The sequence below is a fragment of the Syngnathus typhle genome, linkage group LG14, assembly GCF_033458585.1.
Source record: "Syngnathus typhle isolate RoL2023-S1 ecotype Sweden linkage group LG14, RoL_Styp_1.0, whole genome shotgun sequence".
Classification (NCBI taxonomy): Eukaryota; Metazoa; Chordata; class Actinopteri; order Syngnathiformes; family Syngnathidae; genus Syngnathus; species Syngnathus typhle.
The window spans coordinates 6,916,882-6,932,730 of NC_083751.1; the positions used below are offsets into that span (position 1 = coordinate 6,916,882).

Genomic DNA, 15,849 nt, shown 5'->3' on the forward strand with positions numbered 1-15,849 from the left:
TTTGGAGATTATCATGACCTGGATGACTGAGAATCTGCATAGACGTATTGCTTTATTTGCTTGTTTGTCTAAATTTCTATTCCTGCTTAATCTCCCGAACCTTTTTGCATGTATACTTCTCCAAGTTTTAAAGTAAATTTGACTATGCCACAAATGAATCAACTGATGCCTTGCAACAAGTGGTAAATATAACTTCATGAGAAAAAATAATATGAGAGACTCTCCTGGTCAAAGTTTGTCTTTTTTTAAATACTGTATCTTGTGCACTACTTTGACAATTGTTCAAATGTCATGTCACCCACGGTCACACTGACCACAATCAAATAAAGCGAGCAAACAACCATAGTCATTGTGCCCTGTTGGTGTGAACTTTGAAACCAAATTTTAGCTATGTGACACAGACATGATAGATACATTTTAATTTGTTAATACTACTGTTATAAATTCATTAATAAAACCTCAGTGTGAAGACTATTTTTAGTTAAATCAAATAAAGAGTGGTGTTTAATTCTATTTGGTTCATCAAACACTCATGTTATCAGCCAATGAATGAATGCAAAGGTTTGAATATGTTCTAACGCCTCTGTCATAAATTACCCTTGTTTAGGAAGCAATTGGATTATTATTATTTTTTTTACATTGCTTTAAATAATAGACAAAAATCTTTTGAGACCCCGATTAAGTTTGTGTATTTGTGTAAAAATGATACTAAAACAATTTGTCTATTCATACTCTGTTAAAAAATAAACTAATTAAGAGAATTATTTTGCAAAACAAAATACACTACAAAATAAAAAATACACAAAAAAAACAATTAAAAAAAGTATAATGTATAATTAGATTGAATTATACGTTATACATATATTCTGTCATTTCCAGTTAAAACAATAATTGATGTCTAATAAATATGATTGAGCTTTAATTAAAATTCAGCTTGGGCATGAATAAATGTAACTATATTAATCATTGGTGCCCTGCGACACTGGTGAGGATAAGCGCTTCAGATAACAGATGGATGGATGAATGTGGCATTTTCTTCTGATGGCACATTATCAAAAAGACAGCAAATATTTACAAATGATGCTTGACTTTGACCAAGTAAATAGCTGACCAGCACAAGTTTTTGCTATAAAAGGCTACCTGTTAGTGCAGATCAGTACGACCCATCAGCCATGAGAGTGGTTGTGCTTGCCCTGACTCTGGCCCTTGCGGGTAAGTCTGATTCCTATTCTCCATTCTCTTTTAAGAATGCAGTTATTTCTTTTTTATATTTTATCATTGTATCAGGGAATGTTCTAACTCAGAGTTTCTTAGTATATTTAATTTCTATTTCATTACCAAATTTAATATAACAAATTTTTTTTGAATTTCTAGACCAATAGTAAATTTTGATTAACTATAGAATTAATTGTGCATTTCTGTTCTATTCCTTTTAGCCTGTCAGCATAACTTCGGTAAGTTTAACAATTTTCACAAATAAGTCATGCCTTTCACTTCCAAAACATTTTTGCATGCATTGATACATTTGTTTTATTGCAAAGCCAAAAAGGCTGTTTTGTCAAAACCCAATTCTAATGTATGGAAAAGTGTGCATGTGCTAATAACCACGTTGACTTTTTTAGCCCCTGACTTTGCTGCCGGTAAGACTTATGTGTACAAATATGAGACACTGCTCCTTGGCGGTCTACCGGAGGAAGGATTGGCGAGAGCTGGACTTAAAGTGAGCAGCAAAGTCTTGATCAGCGCCGCTGACCAGAACATGTTCATGCTGAAGGTGAAGTACAACCGAGCAGTATGATATTCAAGCAACACCTCGGAGAGAAAAGCAGAATGGTTTACACCTGTGTCTGAAACTGCAGCTTGCTGAACCCGAGTTCTTCGAGTACAGCGGTGTTTGGCCCAAGGATGCTTTCACGCCGGCCACCAAGCTGACTTCAGTCCTGGCGCCTCAGCTTATGATCCCCATCAAGTTTGAGTACTCCAACGGTGTTGTCGGCAAGATGTTTGCACCCGAAGGAGTCCCAGTTATGGTGCTGAACATCTACAGAGGTATCCTGAACGTCCTGCAGCTCAACGTGAAAAAGACAACAAATGTCTACGAGATGCAGGAGGTAAACATACTTCGATTGCTTATATGTCTCATATCACAGCAGATTATAAAATGCCTTTTTTTTTTGTTGTTCCAAGGCCGGAGCTCAGGGTGTGTGCAAGACTTTCTATGCCATCAATGAAGATGAAAAGGCTGAACGCATCCTCCTGACAAAGACCAGGGATCTGAGTCATTGCCAGGAAAGGATCCAGCGAGACATCGGGTTGGCCTACACTGAGACGTGTCACAAGTGTCAGCGGGTAACTATAATCAATCTTTATAATAATTATAGGTAGAGAAACACGGTGATGTGCTAAGGATACTGTTTGTCCTCCAGGATTCCAAGAACTTCAAAGGAGGAGCTGCATACAACTACGTTCTGAAGACCGTTCCCAAAGGTGTCATGATCATGGAAGCGTCCGTCAATGAGCTGATTGAGTTCACACCTTTCAAAGAGATGAATGGAGCTGCTCAGATGGAGACCAAGTATGAAAAAAAAAAGACCTTTATCAAAAATAGAAAACTACCAAGCAGTGATTAATTTTTTTTATCTCACTCTTCCCAAGGCAACGTTTGGTTTTCGTCGAGGTCCAGAATAGTCCCATCGTCCCCGTGAAAGCTGAGTATCGTCAACGTGGATCCCTCCAGTACGAGTTCTCCAGAGAGATGCTGCAAACACCCCTTCAGCTTGTGAAAATCACCAACCTTCAAGCTCAGGTACGTCATTAAACATTTGGGGAAGATCAACAAAATCTACAAATTGGATTCTTAGCACATTTAATGATATACATTCATTTCTTTATAGATCGCCGAGGTTCTGAACCATATCGTCACCAACAATGTCGAGAGGGTCCATGACGATGCCCCTCTCAAATTTTTGGAGCTCATTCAACTCCTTCGTATGGCCAAACTTGAAGATATCCAAATGCTCTGGAGCCAGCACAAGACAAAACCTGCATACAGGTAAATTTTGATAAATAATAAAAAAAAATAAAAATAAAAAAGGCAAAAGGGAATTTACCTATGATTATCTTCCAGGCAATGGATCTTGGACGCGCTTCCTTCCGTTGGAACTCCTGTTGCTCTGAGATTCATCATTCAGAAATTTGAGTCTGATGAACTCAGACTTTACGAGGTTGCTCAAGCTTTGATTGCCTCTGTTCATATGGTGACCGCCAACAAGGAAGTTATTGAGCTGTACGAGGTGAGTAAAACGGCCCCCACACTCGTAATGTTGTGTTTTGATTGAATAAGAAACATTCCAAGATCTGTTTTCTTCCAGAGCTTGAGAGACAACGTCAAAATCAGGAAGAACCCAGCTCTGACTGAGATTGTATGGCTCGGCTATGGTACCATGATTTCAAAATATTGTTCCAACAGAACTGTCTGCCCTCTTGAGCTGGTCAAGGTGAAATGACCTAGCATATTTTTTTTGTCCAGTTCATTCTATTTCTGAATCAGGGATAAATCAATCCTGTCCTTTTCTCAAACAGCCCATCCACGACCGTCTTACGGAAGCTATCTCCAAGAGCGACACATGGCAAATCATTTCCATTTTGAAGGTGTTGAGTAACGCTGGCCATCCAATGAGCCTGAAGCCAATCACCAAGGTCCTTCCCATTCATGGCACCCCAGCTAAAAGCCTACCCATCAGAGTTCACGCTGAAGCCATCATGGCATTGAGGAACATCGCCAAGAAGGAACCACGCATGGTATATCTGCAATGCTTCAAACACACATTCCTGCGCTGTCTATACCTGAGGTCTTCTCTGGAGGTTTCATTATTATCTAAACTAACCACTTAAACCTCCCTACCCTAAATTAGGTCCAGGAACTGGCTCTTCAGCTCTTCATGGACAAGTCTCTTCACCCTGAGCTCCGCATGCTTTCATGCATCGTTATCTTCGAGACTCGGCCTCCGGTGGGCTTGGTGACAAGTCTTGCTAACCTTGTGAAGATGGAGGAAAACTTGCAAGTGGCCAGCTTCACCTACTCTCACATGAAGTCGCTGACCAGAAGCACCGCCCCCGACCATGCTGCCATGTAAAAGCCGTCTCGTGACACACATGATCTGATTTGTCTTGCACAAACTAATGTTAGCAATTCTATTACAGCGCCTCTGCTTGCAACGTCGGAGTCAAGATTTTGGGCAGGAAACTGGACAGACTGAGCTTCCGCTTCAGCAGAGCCATTCAGATGGAATTTTACAGCAGTAAGAACCATATAGTATTTAATGTGCCAACATTTTGCTTATTGCTGCTAACTAAATGCATTTACCCAGACCCCTTGATGCTTGGAGCTGTTGCCAGTACTTTCTACATCAATGACGCTGCCACCGTTCTGCCGAGAACCATTGTGGCTAAGACCAGTGCCTACATTGCTGGAGCTGCTGCTGATGTTCTTGAAGTAATATTCTTAAATGGCCTGACTTTGAATTACTAGAGTAAAACTTCAGATTGACAGTATTGACAATTTGCTAGGTTGGAGTAAGAACTGAGGGACTCCAGGAGGCTCTTCTGAAAAACCATGCCTTGGCTGATGATGTGAACAGGATCACTAAAATGAAGCGTGTCATCAAAGCTGTAAGCCGTCAATATCGTTCAGAAAGTAGATACCATACAATGAAGATCTGTCCTAAGTTGGGTTTTATTTTGGCTGCAACAGCTGGCTGACTGGAGGGCCTTGCCCAACAGCAAGCCACTGGCCTCCGTCTATGTCAGGTTCTTCGGACAAGAAATTGCTTTCGCCGACATCAACCAGGAATTGGTTAAACAGGCTGTCGCGGTAAGTAGTGAACCAAGTCTCAAATGACTTACAATGACTTTGCATTGAGATGAATTCTTTCTGCCCAGCTGGCCAATGGACCGGCTGTTCAGGAGCTTGGTCGGGATGCCATCAAATCTCTGCTGTCAGGAGTTTCTTTCCACGCTGCTAAGCCCGTGCTGGCAACCGAAGTGAGGCGCATCATGCCAACAACTGCTGGATTCCCAATGGAGCTCAGCCTGTACACTGCTGCTGTGGCTGTTGCATCTTTCAAACGTATGTACTACCTTTCAAACTCGACTTCTGTTGTTGATGATGAAGTTACAACCCAAGATAAAAAAAATCAAAATGACTTTTTTGTAGTGAGGGCAACCGCAACTCCAGCTCTGCCGGAACCCATCCAGTTCCGCCAGCTCCTGAAGACCAAGATTGAGTTGATGGCCGAAGTCAAACCAAGGTTCATACCAATCTGACAATGAAGTCAAACGTCATCCTTTGGATCATCACATTTGAATTGCGTCTTCTCCTTCTAGCGTTGTTGCAAACGTGTTTGCCGTGATCGGAGTGAACACCGAAATTCTCCAGGCTACTGTCTACTCAAGAGCCAAGATCGCCGCCATTGTACCAGCCTCCATTTCAACCAGACTTGACATCAACGAGGGTCAATTTAAATTTGCGGCTCTCCCTGTTCCTGCACCTGAAGAGATTGTGGCTGTCGAGTAAGAATCGACTTTCATTTTAAACACATTCCAGCATTCAATTTGACATAACCAAGATTGTGATCCTTTGACAGGGTTGAGAGCATTGCTGTGGTGAGAAACGTTGAAGATATTCCTAATGCCAGAAGGACTCCCCTTATTCCTACCGACTACGTGAAACCAGACTCTAGGGAGATCCTTGCCTCAAAGACCTGGCCTGCTAGCGTGGTAAGCTTTTAAATATCAGACAGGAACACATCTATTGAAACATAGACTGCCATTTACCGGTCTTCCTTTCAAATAGCGTGCATCTTCAGAGTCCATTGAAGATGACATGGAAGATTCCAGACCCTTCAGAAGCCGTGCATTTTCTAAAAAGTACTGCTTCCAAGCTTACGGAACCGGACTGAAGGGCTGTGTCAAGGTTGCCACGGCCAATGCTGCCTTTATCAGGGACATTTTGTTGTACCGATTGGCTGGAAAACATTCTGCCTCACTGTCAGTCAAGCGCAGTAAGTGAAAGAATTCTCAAAATAACCCGCTTAGAATCGATTTGGGGAAAAATGAACTCATTTCATGTTAATCTCAGATGAAGAGGAATCCATTGAAAGACTGGAGATGTTGGTTCAAGTTGGACCAAAGGCCGCAGAGAAGATCATCAAGAAGATCAGTCTGATTGAAGATGACGACATCACTACGGCAAAACCAGTCTTGATGAGGCTCCAAAAAATTCTGAATGGCACATCTTCCTCCTCTTCTTCAAGCAAGTCCTCCTCATCTTCAAAGAGCAGCAGCAGCAGCAGAAGCAGCAGAAGCAGCAGCAGCAGCAAAAGCAGCAGCGGCAGCAAAAGCAGCAGCAGCAGCAGCAAGCAGCAGCAGCAGCAGCAAGCAGCAGCAGCAGCAGCAGCAGCAGCAGCAGCAGCAAAGCAGCAGCAAAAGCAGCAGCAGCAGCAGCAGCAGCAGACACGGCAGGAAACACAACGTCCGCAGCAGCAGAAGGAACAGCAGACACAGCGGGTCTACTAGAAGCAGCTCTGCATCTAGTCTGGAATCCCTCTTCAGCGCAAGCTCTAGTTCCTCCCGTTCCAGTCGTCACATCTCGGCGGTAAGTTTGCCAAAACAGACTTTTTGGTTTGGGCGGACAACTACAGAGTCTCTGAATTATCTTCTTCACAGCGAATTAACCTCAAGCGCACCTTCGAGAGGGACCACAAGAAGGTATGTTCGCATGGTGCTTGGTCACGTTGATGAAGGTGCGGGTTTCATTTTGACATTCTCATCTTGTTGCAGTCCCAAGCTAATGGATTTTCTCAGAAGAGCAGAAGCAGCGCCTCCAGCTTTGAGGCCATCTACAACAAGGTTGCAACTAGATCTTTTAGAACAGAATGATCATTCATAGTACTTCAAATCTTTTGGCTAATCTTTTGTTTTATCTTCTTCTAGAACAAATTCCTCAGCACTGCCACTGCTCCTGCCTTTGTTGTCATCCTGCAAGCTGTGAGGACCGACGGCAAGCTCCAGGGATACCAAATCACTGGCTACGCAGACAAGACTAATGCTCGACTTCAGATTATCCTGGCTACCCTGGCTGCTGAGAGCAACTGGAGGGTCTGCGCTGATGGTGTTGTGCTCAGCAAGCACAAAGTCACAGTGAGACAATTTACCATTCTCACCTTGCCAATTTAAAAATCTTCATCAACTGCTACATGATAGCTATGTGTCTCAAAAGGCTAAACTGGCTTGGGGTGAGGCATGCAAACAATATGACGTGACAGTCACCGCTGAAACCGGTCTTCTTGGTCCAAGCCCAGCAGCTCGCCTCAGAATGACATGGAACGAACTACCATCTACCTTCAAACGCTATGCCAAGAAGTATGCTAGCTCAATTTCAACACAACAGCTGAATGTTGTGTTAACTGTACTCAAATCTTCCAACACAGAGCATATACCTACATTCCCGATTACGTAATGGACAGCTTCATTCGAGGAAAGGACGACAACAGCGTCAAGCAGTTGTCCTTCACAGTGGCTGCCACATCTGAAAGAACCCTGGATCTGATCTTCAAGACACCAACAGTATGAACAATACACTTCTGGACTTGTTTCAAATGACCATTCCTAACAATTTTACGATTCTGTTTACAGCGCAGCATCTATAAACTGGCTTTGCGTCTCCCCCTTGCTCTGCCCCTGGATGAGATGACAGGACTCACACCTTTTGATGACCTGGCTGATAAAGTCCGTTATTTGGTCTCCAAGGCTGCCGCAGGTAGTAAACAGCAACTAAAGCATTTTAGCCGCAATTAATTGTGCACTCAACTGCTTTCTCTTCTTCTGTTCCAGCTGAATGTAGCTTGAGCGGGGACACAGTGATCACCTTCAACGACAGGAGGTTCAAGAATGAGATGCCTCAATATTGCTACCAAGTTCTGGCTCAGGACTGCAGTGAGGAGATGAAGTTCATGGTCTTGCTGAGGAAGGATGACACTGTGCGCAACCACATTAACGTTAAAATCGCTGACATGTAAGTTGAAACAAGAAGACGTCGAACTTCAATCATAATGCAAAAAATAAAAAAATATATTACTCTACTTTTTCAGTGATATCGACTTGTACCTGAAGGACAGCAATGTGGTCGTGAAGGTTAACGGAAGAGAGGTGCCCACTAGCAATCTGCCGTATCAGCACCCAACAGGTTACTCACCATTATTACCCTTAAATGTGTCACACTGCTGTAAAAGTCCTTTCAACACAAAGAAATTCTCAATTGTTTTCTTTTTTCTCCCAGCTAAGATTGAGATCAGACCGAATGAAGATGGCATCTCTGTCTACGCCCCAGGCCTGGGACTTCAGGAAGTCTTCTATAACAAGGAGTCTTGGAAGGTAAAGGCTCACCTTTAATTGATGATCACCAGATTTGTTTTCCAGGTGACTGACTGAATGGTTGACTCCATGTTTCCATGCAGATTAGAGTTGTGGACTGGATTAAGGGACAGACTTGTGGACTTTGTGGAAAGGCTGATGGGGAGCAAAGACAGGAATACCGCAATTCCAACGGACGTGTGACAAAGAACCCAACCAGCTTTGCTCATTCCTGGGTTCTGCCAGCCGAAAGCTGCCAGGACACCACACGTAAGACACAATACATAAAACATTCCATTGGAAGGAAAGGAATTTGCCTTACTTTGGAACTTTCACTTCTTTCCAGAGTGTCGCATGAAGCTTAAGCCTGTGCAGCTGGACAAGCGTATGAATGTCCAGGGCCAGGAGACCAAATGTTTCTCTGTTGAGCCTGTGCTGCGTTGTCTGGATGGCTGCTCCCCGGTCAAGACCACGCCCGTCACCGTTGGCTTCCACTGTCAGCCAGCTGGTGAGTACTTAACAAATGATGAAGCCGCTGAAGAATAAAGCATTTTCTCATAATGTTCTCATCTTGTGTACACAGACCGCACCATGATCCCCCAGGACTTCTACAACTACAGCGTGGATAGGAAGGAAACAACCCAAGCCCACCTTGCTTGCAGCTGCACTAAGTGCGCATAAAGATCTTTAGTCTCACTTCGTCTCGAAGTTCTGAATGTAATATTAAATAAACTGCATCTCAAAACGATCTTGCTGCTGTGGAGTCGTTAAATTGCAAACATGGTTTCATAAATGCATATCTAACTCTTTCGACAATGAATCGAATTAATACCAAACAAGACATGTAATACAAACTAAGGTATGAAGATAATCTTAAGAAAACACTGCACACATTTTACAAAAAGGAAATCATACTACAAGGGGTATCATATCTAGACTTGCTACTGGTATTATGCAGCATCTAAATTCACAAGGACTTATATCAGTTATTTAATGACCATTTGTACTTTAAAACTAGGCTCAGGGTTAGAAGTTAATTAAAAAAAACTATATAACTATACTAACTAATAAATACCGCATGTAGAATCATGTATACCAATTAGTGCCCATCACTGGATGCAAAAGGAAAAGTCAGCAAGTGGTTCATAAGACTGCAGCCTTTTATTTTTTTCATTTTGGGCGAAACAACCTGATCATGTTTTCTCAAAGCATATCTTGTTTTTTTCCTAATTTAGTTTCCAATGTACTCTTATGATATCTATATCTTAGCCATAGACATTTTGTTAGCCATTGCTTTGATACTTGCATAGCCTTTTAACTCCACATATTTTTAGTCAAATATCTGATGATGAAAAATAGTCTCGTCCATCAGACAAAAAAAAAAGTTACTTTCATATCCGCAAGTCTAGGGTGTTCAATCCTTAATTGGACTAACTGAAACATAAAATAATCAATATTATATCGACATTCCACTCCGGAAATCTGCAACATCAGCATCCGCTTGATAGTCTTAAACTTTCTTGTTGAAATGACACTCGTTAACACAGAATTCGTTCTTGTACTGTGTACCTCCTTGGGAGTCAGGGCTTTGATATCTTAACACAAAAGTACAAAAGAAAACATTTCTCTATAAAATCTATACGGAAATAATCTGAATGTGGAAAAAAAAAAAGCGAACCAAGTCCTGCAAAATTCCTTTGAAATCAATACACGTACGTACACATACATACATGTTTCCCTAGGAGTAAATACTTTGGAATTAATTTTAGCTAAGAGACTCCTAAGCACGAGTCAGTGAGTGAACATTGTGATTGGTCCTTATTGATTAACTTCTCCGATTGAGCCATGCTCCCATGAGAGCGTGAGGTTGCTATGGTCGCTACCGCTGATCCCCCATTTGTGCTTCGCCGCTAAGAAGCTGGTGTCACCCGCATCTTCACTTTCCTCGGGTTTGGTCGAGCTGAAAGTCAGACCATCAACCATCACAAGCCACTCACTTGGGGAGATTCTACCATCCAATATTAAAATCTGCATCAGGTTTACCTGTTTTCACAAATGAAGCTTAGTGTGTGTGAAGCAGGTCTGATGTGGAGGATGCTACACTTGGTGCCTGTCCAAGGGTGGGGGAGGTGCTGTACCTTTCTGGAAGCAATGCTCTACTGGATTCTGTTTCAGCTAATGAAGAGATCAGGAAAAAATTGCCTTATTGGTTCCGTTTGAAAAGGTGGGCATAGCAGGGGTGACAATGATTTTGGAAAATCAAAGTTCCAAATGTTGTATACCATAACATTTTTGTTTTATCCATACATACAAACATACATATATACACCTATATGCATATACGTACATAAACATATATATGCATACATTCGTACACGTACTCGTATAAGTACATACATATACGTACGCACACACCACATGCACACCAGAGTAATCAGCAACATGTGCAGTGAAGGCAAAAGAGACTCACATATGTGAAAGGCGCATTGCGACTTTGACCTCTGTGGTTTCTTGGAGTCAGCAAAAGGGCTTAAGTTTAAAATCTGGTGTTTGAGCCAAATGGCACGATCTTCCTCAAAGGCCTTTCTCTGAGAGCACAAGATAAATAAACAGGATAGCAAAATAAGCGTGCTCAGCATGATTCTACATCAATAAGCATTTTGGTGCCACTTCTTGTAATCACCTCTTGACTCAGGTGAATTGGTGCCTCTGTGAAATTCCTCCTCTCCCTCTCGAAGCTCTTCTTTTGGTCCTCCAAGTTCTTCCGCTCGTCTCGGAGACTATCCTTCTCTTGGAACGTATGGCAGTCGCCCAGCATAGACGACGGCACACAGTGAGCGCCGAGTTTCTGCTACCAGAAGAAACGGGGCATTTAGAGATCGTTTGACAATCCCGCAACACAGTGTCATGTCTTACCTGCAGGAGGTGCTGCTGTTCCTGAATGTAGTCTTTACACTGCCGAACCTCGAGTCTTAGTTTGTCCATTTCATTGGATGTTTCCTGAGGACCATTATCAATGTCTTCGCTGTAATCTGTCGAAGTTAATGACAAAAGATGCTCAGTTGTGATACTTGAACCCAAATCTTTTAACAGCCTCTCTATTAGAAAGAAAAACAGTATGCAAAGAAGGGGAGCTCCATTTTCATGGTCAGATTCTTTGCTTTGGCTTGCTTGAGTTCAGCGTTTACAGTATCCAACCAGGAATTTTGTTGAAACAGTCAAGAAGACTGCAACTACCTCGGCTGTCCAGTCTCTCCATGTGGTTCTTTAGTCTTCTCCACTGACGTCCAACACTGTTGGTCAGCTTCTCCCGGGTCTGAACACTAAGCAGCTCCACACTCTGACAGGAATCAATCCCTTCTTCCACATCTGAGTCCACCTGTAGAAACAAAACCATCCTCTTCTGTCAATCCAGTTTAGTGATCAATAGACAGTATACCAATTAATTATGGGGATTCATTCCAGACTCACCTACAATAAAGAACAATTATGTATAGGTGGTAGTATCAATAATTAATTTCTTTAATATACTGCTTTCATTGTTAGTATTATTATCATTCTTTGTTGTGAAAAGTGCCATAAAAAGAAAGTTGTTTTTTTTTTTTTTTTTTTTAACTTACTTCTAAAGTACTATTGTCCTGTTTGTCCCCTTTGCCAGTTGACCTCCTGGAACTGAGAATGCCCATCATTTCTTTTTTCATCTGCTTCAAAACTTTTCTCAACTCAGCATTTTCTAGCAGTAGGTCCCTCTGCCTGCTCTCATAGTCCCCTAGCAGAGTTTTGTACATATCCCCCTCGTGCCTGCAGTGAAACACACGACTCATCAAATGCAAAATCTTTGACTGGCTGTTTGGTGTTAACAATGCAACTTACTTTGCTTGCGTCTTCTCGGTCTTCCAAAGGCTCCGCCTGCCATCCGCTCTTTCGAGTTTGTTTGATACATCAATACCTAAAAGCGACACAAAGTCATCTTCCGCACATTGCTTAGCTATACAGTGATGGTGCAAATCAAGATATCGAACCAAGTCTCTTCTCCTTTTTGTCGACCAGGAGCTGATTGAGTCTCTCTTTCAGTTTGTTAAACTCCCTCTCTTTCCTCTTCATCTCGTGATTGTACTGGCTGGCCCGACTGGAGACGATGTTCTGCAGCTTGTGAATCTGAAACATATAAATTGGACGTGGTCAACGGGTGTTGATTTGCCATGTGACTTTTAATGTACTTTCTGGCTTTCACATTCAGTGCTGCATAACTGGTTGCAAATACAGTACGGAAGGGATTTACAAGACTTGAGTGTTGTGTTTTGTTCAGACGGCTGCACATGTCGTTCAAAAGAGTCTTAAAGCACCTCTTCCTTGTCGTTTTTCAAGCCATTCTGCAAAGTCTTCACTTTCAGCTGGAGCTGTCGTCCCTGTTCAAGAAGCCCGGTGTTTTCTCTTTTGACAACTTCAATCTGCTCCTATAAAAGCAACATAGTATTACGAGAGGAAATTGAAAGAAAAGTTGTGAATTCTAACATGGTTAATTAAATACAGTCCTAACACATCTTGCTTTCGGCACGACAAGTGTGTGCACTTCAGAAGAACAGACTTGACTAGTGATCCGAACGCTTCAACATATGAAATTGGAAATTCCATTCAAAATCATGAACAGTTAACATAAATAATTAGGTCATCAAAAATAAAACAAAACAATACGCTCAAATGTTGTGAGCTATGTCATTAAATAGAAAGAATGACTGAAGTCGTTAGTTCGAATGAAAACAGTCAATGTCAAGGACGTGTTTTGTTGTTTGATGATTTTTTTTTCATTGGGAGGTGTAGAGCTCGAGGTGTGCTACTGCGTTAAACCAGCAGCAGAGAGTAGGTGGGAACCCACTTTAGGTTTAAGAATCACCTTTAAACGCGTGATGGTGAGCTGCAGTGAGTCCACATTGTTGCTGGATTTCAACTGCTCCATCTCCATGTTCTCCACTGTTTGGAGGTCTCTGCGATGCAGCTGAAGCAGGTCGTACATGCAGTTGAGAACCAAGACGATGTTCATGTCCGAGCTGCCGCCCGACTGCGTCCACACTGGTGGAAGCCCCAGTGATAACAACTCCTGTGAAATGGAGGAACCCAAATTAATTTTACACTACTATACAACAATTTGTGAAAATGTAAGAAGCTAATCCCAATGTACTGTCTTTTTGCTCATCTCAATCAGATGTCACCAACCTGATTGATATGTGTTATACATTCTGGCACGTTGTGCTCAGTGCAGAAGTTTGTGAACATGTGGGACTTTCTGTGCAGAGGCAACGGTGACTGGTCCAATTGGCCCATCAAGCAAAGTGTTTGACATCTGACAGGGCTGCTGCAAACGTCGTTGTCATCTGAAGAAAGAATGTCTGTTAGATACATAGCGTGCATGCGAAGCAAGTTTCACAATAGCTTGAATTGGTACTTAAAATAATTTTAAACAGTTTCCTCTGATCATTATTTTGTCGGAGAAAATTAAAAATGTATAAATCTGAACACAACTGGTTTACAGAACATTACAGAACGTATATTGTTTCTATCATAAATTCCATTGTTAAAGCAATTGAGGTAACTGCTGGCAAATGTAGACGCACGCACAGGCTAATAATAGACTTAACAGCCTATAATTGGTTCTTGGCTAGAAAAGAAGCACATGAAAGCGGTTGACAAAATCGAGGTGACTGATCTACATTAATTTATTGGTGGGCTGATTATGACGCATCATAATCCATGACAGTAGCGTCCTTGTGGAAACAAATTTAAGAGGACGCGAGTGTTTTCACATCTTGTAAATTGCATTTTGCGACACAAATTTATGTGAAACAATACAATATATGTGAAACAATACAACAAAGACTTCAAAAGCTGCTGTTTGATGTTAAGTTTAGTTTGAAAGCTTCATACTGTCATACAGAATTGACCAGAGCTCATAAATTCAACAGTAGTTTCATGCAGACAAATTTACTACACAATTTGATGATTCTAATTTACAGCTAGTCAAGATGAGCACAAGAGTGATAATCCAGAGATTGAAGCACTGTGTCTGGTGGTCAGGAGGGATAAAACAGAACTACAAATTCACCAGCCATTGCATAAGAATCAATCAAAATCGATGGGAAAGCATTTGGAAAAGCATTTTCTAATATGTTTTTGAAAGCATTGTCAGTGCAGGTGAACGATTTAACAGCTCACAGGTTGGGAGAAGCATCTTATCTCAATGCTCTTTTGTTTAGCTGATAAGGCTAATCCCAGACAGGCAGTATGGTGACTTATCTGCACAACAACACACTCAATAATTCCCACTCACTAAAGATTCGTTTCATTTGTCAGGTGTCCTTTCTGGAAAACAAAATCCCTACAATTGCTCAATAGTTCACAGTGAGGGGTCACTGTAGGTTAATTCATATTTCCGCAAGACAATGTTAAATTGTGAAGTATTTTAAATGCACAGCAATCTAAACAACAGCACAAAGTACAGTTTTTACATTTACCTTATAGGTCAAGTGAATGTTGTTTATTCTCATTCACAATCGTGAACTGGTAAAGATGAAACTACGATGAAGGTAACAAATGCGACGCAATCTATTGAATCAGACTGTGTCATAACCATGACGTGCTTTAATACGAGGGAACAAACATGAGGTAACTACTCATCATTGTGCAATCATCACAAATTGTGTTATTTGTAACTTTTAAGGGTAATTTGAGTGAGGTCGTGTGGGCAGGTGTCGGTGTCGCGTCCGGTACGATCGGCCCAAATTCTCGACGTTTTATTAACGTAATTCGATATTGATTCAAATTGACGATTCAAATTGACGCTTGTTATAAATGCTTTAACCGCGAGAAAATGAATCAAATCGGGGTGCGATACTTACGAGACGCCAAATGTCTCTCGCTTCAACAGCCCAGCAGTCGAGTGGCTCCAAATAATAGCACGCAAAGCAAAAAAACACGCGGATTGGCTGACATGTCGCTAAGCAACGTACAACAACTGTTTGGATTGGCTCATGGATTGAGCCTTCTGTAGAGCCACTACCGTTTTTTTCCGTGTATAGTGCGCAAAATTTAACTAATTTATTGTCCTAAAATCTGGGGTGCGCATTATACATGGGTACAAAAAAAAAAAAAAATTTTTTTAATTTTTTTTTTTTTTTTTTTTTAAGTCCCAATGATCGTCACACACGCAGGGAGGCAATGGGTCCCATTTTTATAGTCTTTGGTATGGTCTTAACTAGGCTGGATGTAATTTTTTTTGTTGCCGTTGATTTCTCCGACTGCCCGTAAACGCACGCAAATGGTCTTTTTTATTATTATTATTATTATTATTATTATTATTATTATTATTATTATTATTACTACACTATATACAGCTGTTAAAATAAATAAATAAATAAATAAATAAATAAATAAATAAATAAA

The 15,849-nt window shown here is 41.4% G+C and overlaps 2 protein-coding genes across 4 annotated transcripts; one reads left to right on the forward strand and one right to left on the reverse strand.

The window, feature by feature from the left end:
* Positions 1-1,150: 1,150 nt before the first annotated feature.
* On the forward strand, positions 1,151-9,160 carry LOC133166760 (vitellogenin-1-like). Its single transcript, XM_061296994.1, is given in 35 exon segments — positions 1,151-1,212; positions 1,437-1,454; positions 1,623-1,774; positions 1,860-2,111; positions 2,188-2,349; positions 2,427-2,575; positions 2,656-2,806; positions 2,895-3,052; positions 3,128-3,293; positions 3,372-3,497; positions 3,583-3,801; positions 3,915-4,132; positions 4,204-4,301; positions 4,371-4,495; positions 4,570-4,671; positions 4,754-4,873; positions 4,942-5,128; positions 5,216-5,309; positions 5,386-5,571; positions 5,646-5,778; positions 5,855-6,062; positions 6,140-6,393; positions 6,395-6,655; positions 6,727-6,768; positions 6,841-6,909; positions 6,994-7,200; positions 7,280-7,422; positions 7,491-7,626; positions 7,696-7,819; positions 7,894-8,074; positions 8,151-8,245; positions 8,339-8,433; positions 8,517-8,682; positions 8,759-8,920; positions 8,996-9,160. Coding segments are annotated over 35 exon segments (5,097 nt in total). The 5' UTR covers positions 1,151-1,172; the 3' UTR covers positions 9,094-9,160.
* A 391-nt stretch (positions 9,161-9,551) lies between these two features.
* On the reverse strand, positions 9,552-15,465 carry LOC133166732 (afadin- and alpha-actinin-binding protein-like). Of its 3 annotated transcripts, none has more exons than XM_061296953.1 (13): positions 15,306-15,465; positions 13,627-13,784; positions 13,307-13,510; positions 12,759-12,869; positions 12,435-12,570; positions 12,286-12,361; positions 12,033-12,213; positions 11,650-11,791; positions 11,329-11,444; positions 11,096-11,260; positions 10,883-11,000; positions 10,456-10,587; positions 9,552-10,372 (listed from the first exon to the last, which is right to left on the reverse strand). In XM_061296953.1, exons 2-12 carry the CDS (start codon positions 13,732-13,734, stop codon positions 10,475-10,477), a joined length of 1,470 nt encoding a protein of 489 aa, XP_061152937.1. In that variant the 5' UTR covers positions 13,735-13,784; positions 15,306-15,465; the 3' UTR covers positions 9,552-10,372; positions 10,456-10,474. The 3 variants fall into 3 exon arrangements, with proteins under 3 accessions (XP_061152937.1, XP_061152935.1, XP_061152936.1); XM_061296951.1 differs by having other exon boundaries at positions 11,096-11,263; XM_061296952.1 differs by lacking the exon at positions 15,306-15,465 and adding an exon at positions 14,922-15,223 and having other exon boundaries at positions 11,096-11,263.
* Between the last annotated feature and the right edge of the window lie 384 nt (positions 15,466-15,849).

Excerpts from the sequence above, each read along its gene's own strand:
- LOC133166732 (XM_061296951.1), bottom strand. The coding sequence starts at position 13,734 with ATGGGCCAATTGGACCAGTCACCGTTGCCTCTGCACAGAAAGTCCCAC. Across the intron at positions 12,870-13,306 it reads TCACCATCACGCGTTTAAAG|GAGCAGATTGAAGTTGTCAA; the intron begins GTGATTCTTAAA and ends TTGCTTTTATAG. Across the intron at positions 12,214-12,285 it reads ACCGAGAAGACGCAAGCAAA|GCACGAGGGGGATATGTACA; the intron begins GTAAGTTGCATT and ends GTTTCACTGCAG.